The 21,669-nt window shown below is 39.3% G+C and overlaps 2 protein-coding genes across 7 annotated transcripts in view; one reads left to right on the top strand and one right to left on the bottom strand.

Annotated features, from left to right (window-relative positions):
• Positions 1-20,484, top strand: part of ZBTB8A (zinc finger and BTB domain containing 8A) — a 61,065-nt gene extending 40,581 nt beyond the window's left edge. For 4 of the 6 annotated variants that reach the window (XM_032388807.1, XM_032388825.1, XM_032388797.1 and 1 more), the window contains 3 exons: positions 6,278-7,098; positions 10,848-11,017; positions 15,585-20,484. In XM_032388807.1, the coding sequence (XP_032244698.1) occupies positions 6,279-7,098; positions 10,848-11,017; positions 15,585-15,917 (1,323 nt within the window). In that variant the 5' untranslated portion in view covers position 6,278 and the 3' untranslated portion in view covers positions 15,918-20,484. Of the gene's footprint in view, positions 1-5,971; positions 7,099-10,847; positions 11,018-15,584 lie in introns of those variants that run through there. The other 2 variants (XR_004297558.1, XM_032388784.1) reach the window with 2 other exon arrangements.
• ZBTB8OS (zinc finger and BTB domain containing 8 opposite strand) overlaps positions 1-21,669 on the bottom strand; it is a 57,753-nt gene that overhangs the window by 9,502 nt on the left and 26,582 nt on the right. The window lies entirely within an intron of this gene.

The following is a 21,669-nucleotide window of genomic DNA, read 5'->3' as shown; positions in this document are numbered from 1 at the left end:
CAGTTTGTATTAGTTTCCTAGGGCTGCTACAACAAAGTACCTTAAACTGGGTTGCTTAAAACAACTGGAATTTATTCCCTCAGTTCTGGAGGCCACAAGTCAGAAGTCAGAGTGTTGGCAGGGCCATGTTCCCTTTGAAGGCTCTAGAGGAGAATCCTTCCAGCTTCTGGGGGCTCCACATGTTTCTTGTCTAGTAGTTGCATGACTCCAGTCTCCAGCTGTTATTTCACGAGGTTTTTGTAATTCTGTGTCCTGTCCTCTTCTTATAAGGACACCAGTCATTGGCTACAGGGCCCACCCTAGTCCAGTGACCTCATCTTAACTAATTATTTCTGCAAAGACCCTGTTTCCAAATAAGGTTACATTCTGAGGTTGCAGGTAAACATGAATTTTGAGGGGACAGTATTTAATCCAGTTTATGGTACTTTAGTCCAGTAGTCCCAGGAAATGAATATACAGGTTAAGAAGAAAAAAAACATGAATACCAAATAAGCATTTAATAAAATTTAGCACTCATTTATGACAAGCATTTTTAGAAAATTGGAAACAAAAAGATACCCATCAAACACACCTGTGCTAGACATTGTTCTTAATGGTGAAATTTCAGGAGCATTTCCATTCAGCCAATAAGCAATAGAAATAAATCTAACAAAAATATGCAAGATCTTAATAAAGAAAATAAGGAAACATTACTGAAGAATACTTAAGAAGGTCTAAATAAGCAGAGAACTATACTATGTTCATGGATGGTAGGACTCAATATCATAAAGATGTGAGTTTTCCCATAAATTAATCTATAAATTCAATTCCAAAATAAATGCCTATAGGATATATTTTTTTCTCTTTTTAGTGAAACTTGATAAGCTTATCCTAATATTTATATGGAAGAAGCAAGAGACAATCAGAATTTTTTTTTTTAATGTTATTTGAAGAACTAGGTGGGGGAATTCATTTTAAAGTTTGGTAATTAATACTGTGAAGTATTGATGCAGAGATAGACAAATAGACCAACTGAACTGAACAGAGAGCTCAGAAATAGATCCATAAATTTATGTAAACTAGATGTATAACAGAGATAGTATTACTGATTAGTGGGGAAAGGATAGACTGTTCAGTAATAGTGCCAGAAAAATTGGGTATCTGCATGAAAAAAATTAGAATACCAAATGCAAAATAAATAGTGGGTTAAAACACTAAAAGTGAGAAACAGAACTTTAAAAAATATCTTTATGTCCTTGAGACGGGAATTTCTTAAACAAGTTACAGAAAACACATTAATGGATAAATTGGACTATATTAAAACTAAAAGCTTCTTTTTAATGAGAACCATCCTAAATGAAGTTAAAAAATCAAACCACAGACTGAGAGAAGATATTTGCAAAGTATCTACCTGATGAAGGATAGTGTGTTGGACATTTAAAGGATACCTATAAATAAATAAGAAAAAGACAAACAACCCAACTTAAAACAAGAAAGGATACTGTGTAGATAGCATAATTGTCCCCATTCATCACCCCCTGCCAATATTCACACCCTTTGTTGTGTGACTTCACAGTTCTTCTCACTAACAGGGCAGAAGGTGTTTCTTCTTCCTTTGACTTTACTTTTGGCCATGTGATTTGCTTGCGACTATTACAGTGGGGTAGATGTGACATTGTGCCCGTTGCAAACCTAAGCCTTAAGAGGTTTCATATATTTCCACTTGGTCTTTTGTACTTTTGGCATTGTCATGAGAAGAAATTGGCCAGGCCAACCAACTGGTCCCGGGACGAAGATATGAGACCATGTAATAACACAACCACCCCAGAATCAACTGACTCCTAGGTATGTGAGTGGGCCCAGGCAAGATCAGCAGAGCTATCCTAACAAGCCCAGCCTAAATCAGACAACGCACGGGCTTGTGAGCTAAATAAATACTTATTGTATAACATTATTTTTTGTAGTTAATTGTTATACAGTGTTAGTTAACAACATTGTAATGAGCAAGCAATTCACTGAATCGTAGTCAATAAACATTAATTGTTCAATCCATACAAATAAAGCAATGACATACCATTGCATTTTTGTAAGATTGGCAAAATTAAAAGGTCTGATAATATCAAGTACTGACAAAAATGAGAAGTAGTAATTGATATATACCGTTAGTGGGAGTTACACTTAAATACCAGGTGACATGGTTCTGGCTATTGAGTTGCAAGTGTAAGTCCCATGGGTGAGGCATCCAGGAATTTTTTTCCCTCTGATAAAAAAAAGAAGACAGGCTGGGTTGGTAATTGTCTTCTGTCTTTTCCTCTTCTTCCTGCCAGGAATGTGGACATCAGGCTGGAGATGGGGCAACCATCTTGCAACATGAGGTGTTTTAATTTCATTAATTATATTTTTCATATATTAAATCCATTTGGTTCCTCCTCAAACCTACCTCTTCTTCTCCCCCGACCCCACCCTGGTTTCTTTTCTTGTGGATACTAATAAAGCAAAAGGAGAATGGCTAACATTTATGAAGTCCTTATTACATGTAGGTTTGAGTGCTATGTGTACATCAGCTCATTCAATCCTCACAATAATCCTTTGAAATAAGAGCTATTTTTTGTTGCATTTTACAGATAAGGAAATGGATACAGAGGTTAAATAAATTGCCCAGGGTCATGCAGCTATTAAGTGGTAGAGCCAGAATTCCAAATCCAGCTACCTGGCTCTAGCATCTATGCTCATAACTATATGCTACTCTTGGGGCGCCTGGGTGGCTCAGTCGGTTAAGCGTCTGCCTTCAGCTCAGGTCATGATCTCAGGGTCCTGGGATCGAGCCCCAAGATGGGCTCCCTGCTCAGCGGGGAACCTGCTTCTCCCTCTCCCTCTGCTCCTCCCCACCACTTGTGCTCATTCTCTCACTCAAATAAATAAAAATAAAATATTAAAAAAAAACTATATGCTACTCTTTATATCTTTTATCCCTTTGGCCATCTTAAACATACTTTTTTTTTTTTAAGATTTTATTTATTTATTTGTCAGAGAGAGAGAGCGCATGCACAAGCAGAGGGAGTGGCAGGCAGAGGGAAAAGCAGGCTCCCTGAGCAAGGAGCCTGATACAGGACTTGAACCCAGGACCCTGGGATCATGACCTGAGCCAAAGGCAGACGCTTAACTGACTGAGCCACCCAGGCGTCCCTTAAACATACTTATTTTATAGTCTGTTAGATTTTTATTCTATTTTCTAAAATTGTTGGTGTTCTGATTCTTCTGTTTGTTCTCCTCCTGATTCTTTATAAAGAACGATTTCCTGTATGTTTTAACATGTTTGATGCACATTCAGCAACACTGATTGAGCACGTACATGAACATGAACATTGAGCATGAACAGCAAGTGCTGTTCAAGGAGCTGGGGATACATAAGTAAAGCAGGCAAAGTCTCTGCTCTCTTACCTTAAATTCTAGTAGGAGAAAACAGACAGCAAACAAATAAGGGGATAGAGAATGGGAACGGGTGATTATATAGGATGGCAAAGGAAAGCTGTCTGATAAGGTGACATTACAACAGAGACCTGAAAATATGAGAATGTGAGCTATGTCTATATCTGGGAGAATTCCCAAGCAAAAGGAATAGCAAGGACAAAGGCTGCATGGCAGGAATAGGCCTTGAATGTTCAGGAATCTGCAGAGGTCTTTATAGCTGGAATGCAGTGTAGGTGGGTGGAGCAGAGGAGATGAGAGCAGAGAGATACCTGGACGGGGCAGATGCACATCAGGTAGGGCCTTTGAGGGCGCGAGAACTTTGAGGTTGGATGGGGAGCCTCTGGAGGCTTTTTTGTGGGTCATAAATTCAAAGATGGTATTTAAAACTATGAGACTAGATGGGCTCACCTAGGGAATAGTGTAAGTAGAGAAGAGGTCTGAGCCCTGAGGCCTGGGGCATTCCAGCGGTAGGGGAGGAAAATTTTTCCTTGACCTTCTTCCTGGCTCGGTCTGGAAATTAAACTGACAAAGACAAATTAACATGAGAAATGCATACCAATTTACTTAATAGAAGTTTTACATGACACGGACGCCTTTATAAGGAAATGAAGACCCAGAGAATCAGTTAGACCTGAGCATATTTTTATGCTAGGTTCCATGAAGAGTGGACAGTCGTGGAGGAATATGGTAGGTTAAGGAGTATGAGATGAATTTAGTAACTGGAGAAGCCCGGCAAAGCCTGTTTGTGCAGATTCTTTTTAGCGTCCCTTTGTCTTCTAAGATAAGGATGCTCTTTCCTCTGGGTATAAGGAGGGCACCTCTCATCTGAGGGTTATTTTAGTTGCAGGGCAGAAGGGAGGAGGGATCAGAGTGCCCTTTCTGCTTCTACGGTTTTCTCAAACTCCTTCAAAATATTCAGTACACCAAGATGCCATATTTTGGGGTAGCGTGTCCTGAATCCCCCAGCACTTGGAGGCTAGGAAAATGAAGAACCAGCAAAGGAGACTGAGAAGGAGCAGCCAGCCTATGGGAGAAGAACACGGAGCAGTGGTGTCCTGACATCAAGTGAAGAAAGTGTTTTAGGATGAAGAGAATCACCCCCTGCCTCAGTAAAATGAGGACAAAGAAATGACCATTGGATTTGACATGCAAGTTACTAATGATGTTTTTAAAAAATGACTGGGCACGCCTGGGTGGCTCAGTCGTTAAGTGTCTGCCTTCAGCTCAGGTCATGATCCCAGCGTCCTGGGATCGAGCCCTGCATCAGGCTCCTTGCTCGTTGGGAAGCCTGCTTCTCCCTGTCCCACTCCCTCTGCTTGTGTTCCCTCTCTCGCTATGTCTCTGTGAAATAAGTAAATAAAATCTTAAAAAAAAAAAAAAAAGATTGTAATGGATGGGGATGACCTGGTCAAAAGAGAACAGGAGAAGCAAAGACAGCAAATGAAAAGAGCAAACCAAAAGACTCTTTCCGGGCGCCAGTCAGTTTAGCGTCCAACTCTTGATTTTGGCTCAGGGTCGTGGGATCAAGCCCTACGTCAGGCTCCATGCTCAGCGTGGAGTAGGCTTGAGGTTCTCTCTCTCTCCCTCTCCCTCTGCCCCTCCCTCCTCAAATAAAGAAATAAATAAAATATTTTTTTAAAAAACCTCTTTCAATGAATTTTGTGTGAAGGAAGCAGAGAAATGAGTAGTAACCTGGGGCACCCGCTGGCTCAGTCAGTGGAGCATGCGACTTTTGATCACAGGGTCGTTGAGTTCGAGCCCCACATGTGGTGTAGAGTTTACTTAGAACAAAATAAAAAATATATATATAAAAAAGAAATGAGTTGTAGCCAGAGGTGGATGTGAAAGCAAGGGAGGTTTTGTTTGCTTGTTTGTAAGATAGGAGATAATAGACATCATGATGGTACAATATTGGAAATGATGCACTTTATATAAAGAGGGGAATGATTTTGAGTTCAGCATAAGCAGAGATTATTTCCCACCTGGCTTGGGTCCTGAGAACACCCCTCCTGAGCAGTTTCGCATTTGTTTCTGCCAGGTGCCCCATGGGCCCCACCAGCCCAGGACTAATTTCCTTGTTAAATTTTCACCTTGAGGTTTCTCACACCAAACAGGTAAAATAAATTTGGATTCCAGAACCTGAAAAAGCACAACCTTGGATTTGATATCTCACCTGGGTACTTTTGTTTTTCTTTCCCCAACAAAAGCCCCGCAAAGACAAACTTGTTTTTTTCCCAGAATTTATGGGCAAAGTTTACTAGTCTTTCTTCATTAAGGTCGTGGTCCTTAGAGGCTTCCAGCTTGTTACGGATAAAAACCTGAAGCCGTATTACTGCTCCAGCTCCGCGCCTTCCCCACTGCTGGCATCTAGGGATTTCTCACTTTCTTGCAAGCCCAGCCATACATTTAAAATGTTTGGTTATATTTTAAGGGAGAAAAGAACAAAAGGAGAGAGGGAGACAAGCCATAAGGGACTCTTAATGATAGAGAACGAACTGAGGGTTGCCGGAGGGAGGTGGGTGGGGGATGGCTAGATGGGTGATGGGTATCAAGGAGGGCACGTAGCAGAAGGCCTGATTCATAGAAGATGCTCAGTAAAGGTTGGTGACTGAACAAATAATTGGCCAAAAATCACATAACTAATAGTACAGTACTAAGTGATTCTCTGTGTCTTGGAGACTTATATTCTCTAAGAAGAAAGTGGTTTCAGTGGCAATAAGAAAGCGGTTTCAGTGGAAATAAGAAAGCGGTTTCTGATGGTTATTTCGGTTGACTGGGCCAAGGCGTGTCACTTCGGTTTGGTAACCACGTGTCTTTTCCTCTCCAGAATGGAGATCTCCTCTCACCAGTCCCATCTCCTGCAGCAACTGAATGAGCAGCGCAGGCAAGATGTCTTTTGTGATTGCAGCATTCTGGTTGAAGGGAAGGTCTTCAAAGCGCATCGAAACGTATTATTTGCTAGCAGCGGCTACTTCAAAATGCTCCTTTCTCAGAATTCAAAGGAGACAAGTCAGCCAACCACAGCTACATTTCAGGCCTTCTCCCCTGACACTTTTACAGTTATCCTGGACTTCGTCTATTCCGGCAAACTCTCTCTCACTGGTCAGAACGTCATAGAAGTGATGTCAGCCGCTAGCTTCCTTCAGATGACTGATGTCATTAGCGTATGTAAGACCTTTATTAAATCTTCGCTAGACATTAGTGAGAAAGAAAAAGATCGCTATTTCAGTCTCTCCGATAAAGATGCCAATTCTAATGGTATAGAACGTTCCTCCTTTTATAGCAGTGGCTGGCAAGAAGAAAGCAGTTCTCCGCATTCTCACCTAAGCTCAGATCAAGGAACAGGTATAATAAGTGGCAAATCTTGGAGTAAGTATAATTACCATCCAGCCTCCCAACGGAATACGCAACAGCCTTTGCCCAAGCATGAACAAAGGAAAGATTCCATTAAAAAGTCCAAACATTTGAGGTTGTCCCAGCCCTCTGAGGTTGCCCCTTATAAGTCAAGCAAACGAGAAGCACGAACGTCAGATTCTTCCAGCCACATTTCCCAGTCGGAAGAACAAGCACAAACTGATGCTGACATGGACTCTACTGTTGGCTATCCGTATGGTCCAGGATCTGATGTCACATCCAGAAGCTTTCCAGGTATCCAAAAAAAAAAAAAATCAGTCCCCTTATTGAGGTTCTAAGTCTCCTGTACAAATCAATCCTATTGCTTTTTTTTTTTTTTTTTAAAGATTTTATTTTTTTTTTGACAGAGAGAGAGACAGCGAGAGAGGGAACACAAGCAGGGGGAGTGGGAGAGGGAGAAGCAGGCTTCCCGCCGAGCGGGGAGCCCAATGCGGGGCTCGATCCCAGGACCCTGGGATCATGACCTGAGCCGAAGGCAGACGCTTAACGACTGAGCCACCTAGGTGCCCCTAAATCAATCCTATTTCAACATGCCCTCACTTTGAAGTGTTATGGGCAGTTGAACCAAGTGATTTTTCTTTTTTAAGTCATACCCCTCTAATGAAATTTATTTCATAAAACATAAATTTAATTTCTAATTAAAAATAATATTGGATAGGGGCGCCTGGCTGGCTCAGTTGGTAGAGCACGCAACTCTCGAACATAGGGTCATGAGTTCAAGCTCCACATTGGGCATGGAGCCTACTTAAAAAAAAAAAAGGATAAATTGAATAACAGTCAAAACAATAGAGTTCTGGGACACCTGGGTGGCTCAGTCGGTTAAGCGTCTGCCTTCGGCTCAGGTCATGATCCCAGGGTCCTGGGATCGAGTCCCACATCGGGCTCCTTGCTCAGCAAGGGGCCTGCTTCTCCCTCTGCCTGCCTCTGTCTCTCTCTTTCTGATAAATAAATAAAATCTTAAAAAAAAAAAAAATAGAGTTCTGAGTTTCAAAGCCCGAGATTTTCCCAACCTGTGTCAGCAGATGATTAGATTACTGTTAAGCCTTTATAGCTCTTTTCTAAATGGTTCAATCCCTAAGATGCATATTTTTACTTTAAATTGTATATTTTTTTCTGAGTATTCAGTCAGGAGGAGTATTTTTTTTTTTTAGGAGGAGTATTTTTATACAGAAAAGTTAAACAGAGCAACCATGCATATTTACAAAAGTTCACAGACCCAAGACTTAAAGAAATTGGACCACATCTGATTTTATTGAGATATAAAGACATAATTTAAAAGCCACACACAACCCATAACATTGACACTGTAATCCTGTGTGTGCAACAACAGCTGGAAACATCTCATTTTTATGATAGTAGTAAAATGCAGAAAGATTATGTAGGTTATTGGTATCAGTAATCCACCCCTCAGCGCCATAAGACTGTAGTAGAGAACAGGAATTAGAATTGCATGTCACACAGGAGTGCCTGGGTGGCTCAGTCCGTTAAAGCAGCTGACTCAGTTTTGGCTCAGGTAGTGATCCACAGTTGTGGGATCGAGCCCTACGTCAGACTCCGAGCTCAGTATGGAGTCTGCTTGAGATTCTCTCTCCCTCTCCCCCCCCCCCCCCTCACGCTCTCTCTCTCTCTCTCTCTCAAAGTAAATAAATTTTTAAAAATCTTAAAAAAAAAAAAAAAGAAATGCATGTCATATAGTTCTGCCCCAATTAATCAGGTAGCAAACTTGCTTAATAGTTTACATGTGAATTTAAAGGGAAATTATAAGATGAAACTCCTACAGAGTACAAGATTCAGATTATATATTTAAAATTGTTTTTATTTTAGGAAAATTTCGAACATACAGAAAAGGAAAGAGAATAGTATAATTCACCTCCATGTACCCCTTACCCAGTTTGGACAACTTCCTACTCACCGCCAACATTGTTTCATCTGTATCGTTAACTCCTCACCCCTCCCTTTATTATTTTTAAGCAAATAGCAGACATCATAAGTTTTCATCTGTAAATATTTCAGAATGTGTCCCTAAAATGTAGTCTTAAAAAAGAGGGGAGGCTCAGCCAGTTAAGCATCCGACTCTTGATTTCAGCCCAGGTCATGATCTCAGGGTTGTGAGATCGAACCCCACCTCCGACTCCATGCTAGGTATGGAGCCTGCTTAAGATTCCCTCCCTCTGTCTCCCTCTGCCCCTCCACTCCCCTAAGAAAATACCAAAACAAAACCAGGACATGCGACTCTTGATCTCAGGGTTGTGAGTTCAAGCCCAATGTTGGGCATGTAGCCTACTTAAAAAAATAAAAATAAAGTTGTCTTAAAAAAAAAAAAAAACGAAACCACTACAATACCATATTTGTACCTAAACAAAATTAACAGTTCCTTTTTTTTGTTTTTTAAAGATTTTATTTATTTATTTGACAGAGAGACAGCGAGAGAGGGAACACAAGCAGGGGGAATGGGAGAGGGAGAAGCAGGCTTCCCGCCGAGCAGGGAGCCCTATGTGGGGCTCGATCCCAGGACCCTGGGATCATGACCTGAGCCGAAGGCAGACGCTTAACGACTGAGCCAGCCAGGCACCCCGTCACATAAATTTTTAAAAATAATTTGGTTGTAGATGACATACTTTAAAATAAGAAGCAACCAGCTGGATCTTTACTAATTGCATTTTCCTGTAGTACTAACCTGAAAATACATGAAATTGTATCCTATTACAGAGCTTACTGAAAGTCCTGCTGAGCTCTGATCATTGACCAAGAAATACAGAAACAACAGAGCAAAAATGAGAAATCTTTGTTGCATTTTAAAACTGCAAAAGAGTGATCTTTTCTCTCTTTGGGCTCTGTACTTTGATAATTCTAGGTTATGCAAACCTAACTTCAATAATGAACAGCTGAGTTTAATGGCTATTTAATTGATGACGTTTGCCTCCAGTCATAACATCTTGAGTACATGAGTTTTATTTTATTTTTTATTTTATTTTTTTTTAAGATTTTTTATTTATTTATTTGACAGAGAGATAGAAGCACTAGTAGGCAGAGAGGCAGGCAGAGGGAGAAGCAGGCTCTCCGCTGAGCAGGACTCGATCCCAGGACCCTGGGATCTTGACCTGAGGAGAAGGCAGACGCCTAACCGATTGAGCCACCCAGGCGCCCTGTATTTTATTTATTTTTTAAAGTTTATATATTTTTTTACTAGCCTCTACACCCAACGTATGGCTCAAATCCACGACCCGGAGATCAAGAGTCACATGCTCTAATGACTGAGCCAGCCAGGCGCCCCTTGAATACGTGAGTTTTAAAATAAAAAATTAAATATCCTTGACATTTTTTCACCTTTAAAAGTATTACAAGTGTACGAAAAAGTAGAGGCAAGGGGATAAAAATATGTAAATAAGGAACACCTGGGTGGCTCAGTCGTTAAGCGTCTGCCTTCGGCTCAGGTCATGGTACGAGGGTCCTGGGATCGAGCCCTGCATCAGGCTCCCTGCTCGGCGGGAAGCCTGCTTCTCCCTCTCCCACTCCCCCTGCTTGTGTTCCCTCTCTCGCTGTGTCTCTCTCTGTCAAATAAATAAGTAAAATCTTTAAAAAAATATGTAAATAAAACACATTACTAAAAGCTGTAATATGAAATACTTTTGGGTTGTACCTCCAGTTCTTTTGTTTTTGTTTTTGTCTTCTTTTTTTTTGTATCTCCAATTTTAAAATCCAGCACTGCCTTTTTACATTTCAAATCCAGTGACTCTACAACACTGAATGAGAAGATAAGCGCGGGAGTCTAAATTTACCCCAACTTTATAAATCTCCCAAGTGCCACCGTTACAGTTCTGGAGTCTGGATTGCATGGACAATCGAGTCTTAATAACATTTCTTCCTTCTCCTTTTCTCCTGCCTTTCCAAGATCGGACTCACCAACTCCTTTGGGATTCCTCATGTTATTAGAATTGTTGTGATGAACTTTCCAGTGATTTAATCAAACTGTCTCCTGACAGATGATCTGCCCCGGATGCGGTTCAAGTGCCCATACTGCACACACGTGGTGAAGCGGAAGGCGGACCTGAAGCGTCACCTTCGCTGCCACACGGGAGAAAGGCCCTATCCCTGTCAAGCCTGTGGGAAAAGATTTAGCAGGCTGGACCACCTCAGTAGCCATTTCCGAACAGTACGTACATGATTTTTCATCATTTTCCTTCTTAGGAAACGTGTGGGTTTATCTGCTGTCAGATAATCTACTTTACTGAGGGAAATCTTTTCAAACAACCCTGCTATATTAGAAATTTTTCCGACTTGATGCTTTTACTTTGCACATAAGGCAGAATTTAATATAGATATATTTTTATTCACCCTTGAGACCTTTAAGTAGGAGATACTCTTTTGAATATCCATTTTATTTTTTAAATTTTTTTTTTATTTTTGGAATATGCATTTTAGTTCATTTAAAATCGAATACGTTTTTATATACTGGTCTTGTCAAGAGCCAAAGACAAGGTAAACTAAAGATACCTGAATCTCCAGGTCAGAATCACCACTGCAGATGCTCCGCATCTACTAGTGGTTCTTGAATGCTTCTCTGGTGGGATCTCGGTCTGGTTTCTGCTGTCCGTCCTCTGGCCCCTGTACCCCCTTTCTAGTCTTTATCTATAGTCTCCTCAAGGAAGGGAGCAAGGTGGGCAGTAGAGCCTCTTCCAGTCAGGGACGGGACCGTCAGCGGCCAGGAAGATCTCAGGGAATTTGCTCCTCAGTGCTCTGGCGGGCGGCTGAGGTAGGGACGTTCGAATTACTCTGCTGTTCGTCTTGAGGCAAGAATGTTTTCCAAAATCTGTGTTCTATTACTTAATACTTCTATTCCATTTATCTCAGCCCCTTTTAACTTTAAAGGGCAGTGGCTTACTGAAGGGGATTTCTTCATGCATTGCTCTATACTTAGTTAGCAAATACATACTGAGCACCTATGTGCCCGCCCCTTTTCTCAGTGCTAGGTGTCCTGCAGGTGTTCTCAGTGCCAGGAATCTCTGCCTTCATTACCCTTATGAAGCTAGGTTTTTGTTTCTGTTTTTTAATTAAAAAGAACCTTTTATTATTACAAAAGCAATGAATATGCATTATAAAAGGTAAAAATAAGAAAATAAAAATACTTTATTTTCACCACCCAGATACTACCATTCTTTTTTTTTTTTTTTAAGATTTTATTTATTTATTTGTCAGAAAGAGAGAGAGAGAGAGAGAGCACAAGCAGGGGGAGCGGCAGGCAGAGGGAGAAGCAGGCTTCCCGCTGAGCAAGGAGCCTGATGTGGGACTCAATCCCAGGACCCTGGGATCATGACCCAAGCGAAGGCAGACACTTAACCAACTGAGCCACCCAGGCGTTCTCAGATACTACCATTCTTAAGACTTTATCACATGCGGGGCACCTGGGTGGCTCAGTCGTTAAGCGTCTGCCTTCGGCTCAGGTCATGATCCCAGGGTACTGGGATCGAGCCCTGCATCAGGCTCCCTGCTCCGCAGGAAGCCTGCTTCTCCCTCTCCCACTCCCCCTGCTTGTGTTCCCTCTCGCTATGTCTCTCTCTGTCAAATAAATAAATAAAATCTTAAAAAAAAAAAAAAAGACTTTATCACATGCATATGTAGGGTTTTTTTTAACCAAATTAGATCATACTGTTTGTGCCTGCTATCATTAGTGAACAATCTCTACCTTTCCATCTCAATAAAATTTTATCTAACATCCAGTTCAATTTCAAATTTCCCTGTAATCCCCCAGTACCTTTTATAGCTTGTTTGTCCAAACCAGTATCCAATGCAGGATCCTGTATTACACCTCCTTAAGTCCCTTAAATATGTTTTTAAGAGAGCATAGTCCTCCCAGCCCCCCTTTTCATTTCCATAACACTGACTTACTGAAGATATCAAGATAATTATTTTACAAAATAACCTACCTCTCGATTTCTCTGCTTGTTTTCACTGGTGTCATTTAGCTTGTTCCTCTGTCCCCCTGCATTTTCTATAAACTAGATGTTTTATCTAAAGGGTTAATGGAAGGGCGCCTGGGTGGCTCAGTCGGTTAAGTGTCTGCCTTCAGCTCAGGTCATGATCTCAGGGTCCTGCTGGGATCGAGCCCTGCGTCAAGCCCCTCGATGGGCTCCCTGCTCAGTGGGGAGTCCGCTTCTCCCTCTCCTTTTGCCCACCCCCCTGCTCACACACACTCTCTTTCTCTCTCAAATAAATAAATAAAATCTTTAAAAATAAATAAATAAAGGCTTAATGGATTCAAGGTAAATACTTTCAGCTAGAACACATCAAGGATGAAATTATTTGAGACACATAATATTTGTTGGACCCATCATTCATACTGTTAAGATTGGTCACTAAGTTAGGGTAATGATACTGTGAACCCGCCATTGTTCAGTTAAAGGTGCCACCTTGTGAGTAGAAAGGAATCTGTGTGGAGCTATGTTGGCATTATGCTACTATCCATTTCCCCATCAACCATTCATTTAATGGTATTAATATCAGTTGATAAACTCTCTCCAGATTATTAATTTTACTTGGGTTGTAGAATGATTTACTAATTTTATCATTTCTTTTACATTATTAGCTAGAATTCTATAAAGTAAAACTTTCCTCTATCACCTGGGACTGTTCAGTTACTTTGACATATAGTTACTACAGGAGAAACAGGATAAATATTTAATTCTTTCCCTTTAATTATCAATTTTCAAAGTAAAGAGTTGATTTAATAGCAGTTTCAAATGGTAATATGAATTTTTTCTGGCTTTGTTTTTTTTAAAATAGCATATAGTCTCATGAATTTTCATTGGTTCATTGTGTTTGGATCTACAACAATTATTATTCTTTCTGATACTCAAATTTTCAGTTTTGTCCAGTGAGGACAACTTGAAGCTGGTTCTTGTGTCCCTTTGTCATAACTCCATTACATATTCAAGGTGGCCTCATTCTCTGGCCCTCAAATTTCCCTAGGCTCACCTTGTATTTTCCCTGTCACAAACCTGGAATCAGCCATTTCTTAAAGGACATTTGGTTCCTTTTAATGGGGAGTAAAATTAGAAACCAAACTGGGGCGCCTGGGTGGCTCAGTCAGTTAAGCGGCTGCCTTCAGCTCAGGTCATGATCCCAGGATGGGATCAAGCCCCGCATCGGGCTCTCTGTTCAGCAGGGAGCCCGCTTGTCCCTCTCTCTCTGCCTCTGCTTGTGTTCCTGCTCTCGCTGTCTCTCTCTCTGTCGAATAAATAAATAAAATCTTTAAAAAAAAAAAAAATTAGAAACCAAACTTTGGTTACCTGGGGTGCTCCCTTTTACTAGGGGGTCATTCCTCTTACATTATTTCAGTGGACAGAGCTAGAAGATATGTGTTTTTTAAATAATGAATTTGTGATGATATTTTCAATTTTAACATTATAGTGTTTCACTTAATTTCTTTGACTTAGTAACTGTATTGGAATCGAGGGGCTGGGGGATAAACACAAATCTGTGCCAGAACTTTCTAACAAAAACAATACCACATATGATACCCATAACATTTCTATCTTGGCAGCAATAAGAGTACACTAAAATTGTGTACTTTCAATATTTACTGATTAATATGTCAACGGTTCAGCAGAAAATAATAACTATACTGGGTTGTAGTCCCATACATTTTCTTTTAGATATTTTACCAGACTGCATTAGTTTCCTTGGTTGTTTTTTTATTTTTAATTTTTTTGCTATTTGTGTTTGGTGGCCTACTTCCATATTGTTCTATCTAAATGAATATGCCATAAATATTAATTCGACATTATAAAATTGTAATGGTTTTTAGAGTAGAACCCATAATCTGCTCTGACAGCTGTTAAAGTTGTTTATTAGTTACTATAATTATGTAATTATTTATCAGTTACAATTTTTTCCTAAAGCACTTCACACATATTAACTCATTTGGTCCTCACAACCTGAATTGTATTCTCATTAGTAAGATGGAAGCAGGCAGAGATAATTATAGGCTGACATATAGCAGAACCACCACGGTCGTTGTGAGGACCAGTGTTCATTTTGATTGTCAGGCTTCCATTCTGTTTGGGTGGCGCCCATACCTTATGAGTTGTTAAATACTTTGCCTATCACCCTGGAAGCAGGTTTATATTGTTTTCAATTACTTGTTTCAAGGTACATGGCTAGTAAATGACAAAACAGGGCTAGAACCCAAGCCTTCCTGTTCCTAGTCTAGTCCTCTTTCTACAAGATCTTTCATTAATAGAAGTGGCAAATAATCCTTCTATCCAAAAATATGTTTTGATAAATTTAAATTTGGGACAATATATTTTTCTCTAGCTGATAACAGTAAATTAACACATAAAATGAGGTTTCTCCCTTGCCAGAATTAAGGTATAAAAAGTCCTTAGAATAGTGATATATTTAGTGTTTGCAATGATTATTATTCTGGGAAGGTGTCCCTTGTTACCTCAGATATCAAAATACTGTTGGATTAAGGGACGTGTGAAATTATTAAGAATGTTGTATTAATCATAAAAACAGTATAGCCATCATTTAGAGAAAGGTGGTGTTTATTTGTGATGTCAATTTATCACCAAAACCTGTGATCTTTTTCTGATAATTAGATGTGAATTTAATATTAGTGCTTGGCTTTGGACATCTTAAGTTTATGAACTGGGACCTAGATATCCAACTGTGCTGCTTTTGAAAAATCCTTTTTTATCACTCTTTCCATCTCTATACAGATTCACCAGGCATGCAAATTAATCTGCAGAAAATGCAAACGCCACGTGACTGATCTAACAGGGCAAGTGGTCCAGGAAGGAACCCGGCGTTACAGGCTCTGTAATGAGTGCCTCGCTGAAGTGGGCATCGACAGCCTCCCCATTGATCTGGAAGCTGAACAGCATCTTATGTCCCCATCAGATGGAGATAAGGACTCCAGATGGCACTTGAGTGAAGATGAGAATAGATCATACGTGGAGATTGTAGAGGATGGGTCTGCTGATCTGGTCATACAACAGGTTGATGATAGTGAAGAAGAAGAAGAGAAGGAGATAAAGCCCAACATCAGGTAGCTAACATGTGAACCAACAGAGCTGGCATGTCTGCAACTTACGCTGACTTCCCGTATCTCTCTCTTTCCATGGTCAGAGTCTGGCTCACAAAGGTATCAGACTGACTTAAAAGTGATGACCTAATATAACTTGCATGCTTTCCGAACAGGTCGTGGTATCCATTCTGAACTTTGTTGCCCTAAAATACATTGCTGCACTGGAAAGAAAGACCTAGCTTGAGTTGGCATGATGGATGAACAATTAATCCTCTTCCTTTTATTACAGAGATACCTTTTTTCTTTTAATATTGAAAGATCTACTTAGCAAACTTTTCTCAAAGAAAATATTTTAAATAAATTTACCACAAGCAGACTTTATAGTAAGATAATTTCAAGGTGTTTCAAAAACACAAACTACCAATATTGAATTTTCACAAGGAACCAGGTAAGAGCACATTTAAGGGTCTGGCACCCTTATCTGACTGAATTATAAGTCTTTCTATTAATTTCAGATCTAAAACAACCTTTCAGTATCCCAATATCCTAGATATTGTTTTAGGATTATGGCAGACAAATCTAAAATGTGTGAAACTGTTCATATTCGAATTTTTTTGTCATTAAGGTAAAGATGACTCTTATGTAGTCAGTATTGTTTAAAACAAAACAAAACAAAACCTAAAATAGAGGCAGACCAGAGATTACATACAGACATCATCTTCTAAAGCAGGAAACAAATACTGCCTAAAAGTCAAGGTAGTTTGTGAAGATCTGTCAATATAATTCTCTTCCTCTCTAAAGGAAAACAAACAAAAAACCAAAAAATGATGAACAAGAAAATTGGAGGTTACCAGTTCTCAAGAGTAATTTCTAACATTTATTGTTCTGCTATATTATTTCTAAAGTGCTCTCTCACACATTTTCTCACTTAATCAGCAAGGTAGATATTATTGTCTCAAATTTACAAGTGAGGAAATTAATCAGGAAGCTTAAGTGGCGGGACTGGTGATGGACAGGTCTTGATTTTAAACAAGCCCTCTTTCAACTGTCCCCGTATTGTCTCCTGAAATGGCAAAGAATTGAAGTCAAACCTCACCAATCTGCAGTAATTAGAAAAAAAGCCTATTCAAATTAGAAAGTATAAAAGGAGAACTTAGTAAGCTTCAACAACACATAATAACTTGGACTAGAGTTACCCAAGAGTGCTCAGTGATGTCCCTCCAGTGTCTACTGACTGTTTTTAATGTCAGGTTATTTATATGTAAATGTTATGTATAACACTCTTTGAACAAGTTATCTCTTACATGCTTTAAGCATTTTTCTTATCTTGTTTATATCATTTTTCAAAACAAACTTTTCTCCTAGGATATAAAGATGTGTTTAAACTCCTCCCCTGTAAGGGGTGCCTGGCTGCGACTCTTGATCTTGGGGGTTGTAAGTTTGAGCCCAAGTTGGGTGTAGAGGTTACTTAAAAAAAAAATTTTTTTTTAATAAAATAAACTCCTCCCCTATATGAATTATGAAACATTCTAAAAGTAAAGTTCAATCAGAGAAGCATTATTTTAGTTCTGAAGATAAAATCTGAATCCCAGAAGAACCGACCTTACTGAAGGTTGCTTCAAATTATTACAGTTAAGCTTGATATAATTTAATTTTGATAGAGGCTCCATGTATTATACTGTATTTCTAAATGTCATGACATCCCTCAAGATGATACTTTTCATTTTATTTTTTCTCTTATTCTTTAATTCCTGATTGTCCTTGATACCGACTGGAGGGCTAAAATGGTTAATTTCTAAAACATTTTTTACAAATAGAATGAATAACCATTTGTTTTTGTTTTATGGTACTTAATGCTGAGACCTTTCCAAGATTCCCCTGATGGTAAATTTCCAGTTGCTGCAAGACTGGATGGCATGCACCGAGTTCACTGTTCTCCCAGCATGACTGTTCCTGAATCAGGAGTCTTAACAATTAAGTTGTATCTAAATGAGGGAGGGAACACTTGTCATTCTTTAGTCTCACCAGATGGTAACATCTTTTAAAATTATTATCTGATTTTTAGTCCTTGGAGCCAATAGGAAAAATGAGTGATTGGCGCTTTACTCATGAGAATGAAGTAGTGCATGTGTATGCTCTAACGCACTTTAGTCTGTGATCTAACTGTTCTCTTAACACTTCTGCATGCAAACATCAGCATGAACGTCAGCAAAGTCTACGGAACACACTGCCACCAGCACCTGGACAGCCTTATCTGAAATAATGCTTTCTCATTGTTTATAACAAGCATCAAGCTCTCCCCACAAAACAGCCATCAAGTTCGTCAAACTAGACAGTGTATCTGTCCTACCATTTTAGTATCATAAAAGAAGAACATCTGTGACGTTTGTAAGTTGTAAATAATAACTCCAGTTATCATATCATATGTATCTAAGACTAGAGACCGATTCTTTCCTAGAGTGAGACTGTCAAATTAATGGTTTCTGAGAAAACAAAATTCTTTGGCTTTTAAATGTGGGAAAATGTTACATAGGGGTATAATCTGTTAATATAAGCTGTATTTATGCCAAGGATTTTTTTTTTTAATATTAGCAAAACAGTGGGAGTTGGTTAGAACAAAGTTTGCTCTTACAGTAATGCTGTTGATCAGCTTCTGAACGCCCTTCTAACTCTGGTCCTCAAGAGTGTGTGGTGATGGGAAGAAGTTTTGCAAAATAAAGCAACATTGCAGTCATGCCTAGTGGCTGGAGGAAGCAAAATGGACTGGATCAGTGGTTTAAGAGATTTTTTTTTTTTCACCCAAGAAACACTTTCTTCAAACCCTTTCATAGAGAATCTCACCATTTAAGGGAGAAACTCTAAAATCAGAGCTGCTCTTGTTATAGCCTCCTACTAGCTTTCACCAGACACCTCTGCAGAACTCGGGAGGGCAGCACTGAAAACCTTGGAACAGGAGAGCTTTTTGAATTCCCTTTGAGCATTGGGGTCTCACTTCATTGCCTCTATTACTCACTGTGCTTACAAGCTGGTAATCAGAGGGTCTTCTAGAGCAGCAGATCACATCCTTAGTCTATAGAATGTTCTGTCTATAGTTATCATGTCTCAAGACTTTTGAAAAACATTTTTCAACAGTGTATTTTTGAGTAATAGAATCAAAACAAACATAGTAACTGCTCTTATGCTATGAAGTTACTGCTTAATGGATGAAGAAAGTTTGGTGTGTCAATTACTTAAGAGCTCAGAACTGAATTCATTATTTTGCAAAGTCATGTTAAGATACATTGAAATTTCCACTCATATTGGATATATATGTGTGTGTATATATATATATATCCTAAATTAATTAATACTGTGGAAATTTAATACTATGGAAAATCACTAAAAGCAATATAGTGTAAGATGTATTTAACTGGGAGGGGTGATGATAGGTACTGGAGGACCAAACTTTAGATTATAAATGTTATTTTATATTAGAGTGGATCAGTATTACTATTTATCATTTATATAGCATTTTATATTTGCAAAGTATTTAATAATTATGTTATTCTTTACATATCTATGAAATAGGACAGTTATCTCACATGAAACGTAAAGAAATTGAGGCACAGAACAGTAAAGCAACCTCCCTGAGGCAACCCAGTGAAACAATGGCAAAAACAGGAATTAGAATGATCAGATTTTCTGAACCCTAGAATATCAGCTTAATTCACTGAGGTGTGTTGTGTATTACCCTATTTTATAAGATGACTTTATACAAATAATAGTCAATTGTCTTAAAGTTGACGTCATTGTATGTGGATAAATCCTATACAGAATAAATATTATGTAAAGGATGTGACTTTAGTTATAAGAGTTTTAATGGTAAAATTCAGGTTATCACAGAAACAGCACTATTTAGCCAGTGGCTTTATATATTGTGAAGTATAATTAATGTTTTATTTTGATATAGGAGTTTCTTAACTATTCATGCTAATGGAGCCATGAATAGACCAGAAAAATGAAATCCACAGAGGACCTATAAACTTCATCTTCGAACATGTTAGTCTTTTCCCTACAGAATTTGTATTCAATGCCAACAATAGGTCAAATATGTTAATAAACAATAAACCACACACCAGAGAAGCCAAGGGCCTCTTAACTTTTCAAGGCTTTTATGTACTGAAATAGCATGATAAACACCTTTCTCCATCTTTTTTTGTTGTTTTTTTTTTTTTCACACCCGCTTCAAAAGCCATTGGAAACTTACCACCTTTAGATTGGAAACCAGTGACCAACGTAATGCCAGTCACCTCTACCTTTGGTCTTGATTAGATTATTTACAAACATTATTAAATGGAATACAACATAAAATACATCTAAGAATTTATTATACTTTGCTTTGCTCTGATTTCTAGATACGTGAATTCCTGATATAGTTTCTTGATTTTCCCATTGGGAAAATCTTTTAATTCCTTGTTGATATTATTTACAACTGTTTAGTTTCTTTATTAAAGAGTAACTTATTTTTATTCAGAGGAAGATGGAACATTTCTGCCTAGACCATAGTTCTTGGCCTTGGCTGCGCATTAGAATCACTTGTGGAGCTTTTAAAAATACAGATGCCAGGATGCCTGGGTGGCTCAGTCGTTAAGCGTCTGCCTTCGGCTCCGGTCATGATCCCGGGGTCCTGGAATCCAGCCCCGCATCAGGCTCCCTGCTCAGTGGGAAGCCTGCTTCTCCCTCTCCCACTCCCCCTGCTTGTGTTCCCTCTCTCTCTGTGTCTCTCTGTCAAATAAATAAATAAAATCTTTAAAAAAAAAAAATACAGATGCCTTGGGGCGCCTGGGTGGCTCAGTTGGTTGGGCAGCTAGCTCCTGGAACGAGGCCCTCGTCGGCAGACTCCCTTCTCTGCTTCTCCTTCTCCCTCTGCCCCTCCCCCCTCCTCGTGCCATGCTCTGTCTCTGTCTCTCTCTCAAATCAATAAAATCTTTAAGAAATAGAAAATAAAAATACAGTTGCCTAGGCAAATCACAATCTTTGGCAGATGGGGCCTGGAAAAACCTTCCCAGGGTCTTTTGTGCAAAACAGGTCCCCTCTTCAAGGTTTCCCTCTGTCCTCATACAGATGCTATGAGGGGCATTCAGACCATTTGACCTTCCAGTTTACTGGTTCTCAACCTTAGGAACATACTTATTTTTGTGAAATGTCAAGATACTGTATATGTTCCCTTATTTAAATTTTTTATTAGGATAAATAATGACACTAAATTATTGGGTAGTCTTAAACTAGTCCATTTTTACTTTGGGATGCACTGATTATGGGTCTTGCATCCTGGGAATTCACACAGAACTTCAGATTGATAAGACCTGCATTAGGAATAGGTGGCTGAAATACTATATCCTGAAATTTTACAAGCTTTAATGTTCTCTTTGTTTTTTTTTAAGATTTTATTTATTTGACAGAGAGAGATAGAGTAGGAACACAAGCAGGGGGAGTGGGAGAGGGAGAAGCAGGCTTCCCGCTGAGCAGGGAGCCTGATGTGGGGCTCCATCCCAGGACCCTGGGATCATGACCTGAGCCGAAGGCAGGCGCCTAACGACTGAGCCACCCAGCCGTCCCTGTTCTCTTTGTTTTTGAAGAAGGAACCAGGACACACTCTAAGCACTATGAAACTTAATTGCTACACATTAGAATTCCATCAATGAATTGAATTAAATCATTTTTTATTCAAGTTAAATGTCATACTGGAGAGGTAGGACTCCATACTAAGATGTGTTATTTAAAGAAGGCTGAGGACA

Source organism: Phoca vitulina, unplaced genomic scaffold (genome assembly GCF_004348235.1).
Source record: "Phoca vitulina isolate PV1807 unplaced genomic scaffold, GSC_HSeal_1.0 scaffold2, whole genome shotgun sequence".
NCBI lineage: Eukaryota > Metazoa > Chordata > Mammalia > Carnivora > Phocidae > Phoca > Phoca vitulina.
Note: the sequence above shows the minus strand (reverse complement) of the source record. Positions and strands in the feature narration are given on the sequence as shown.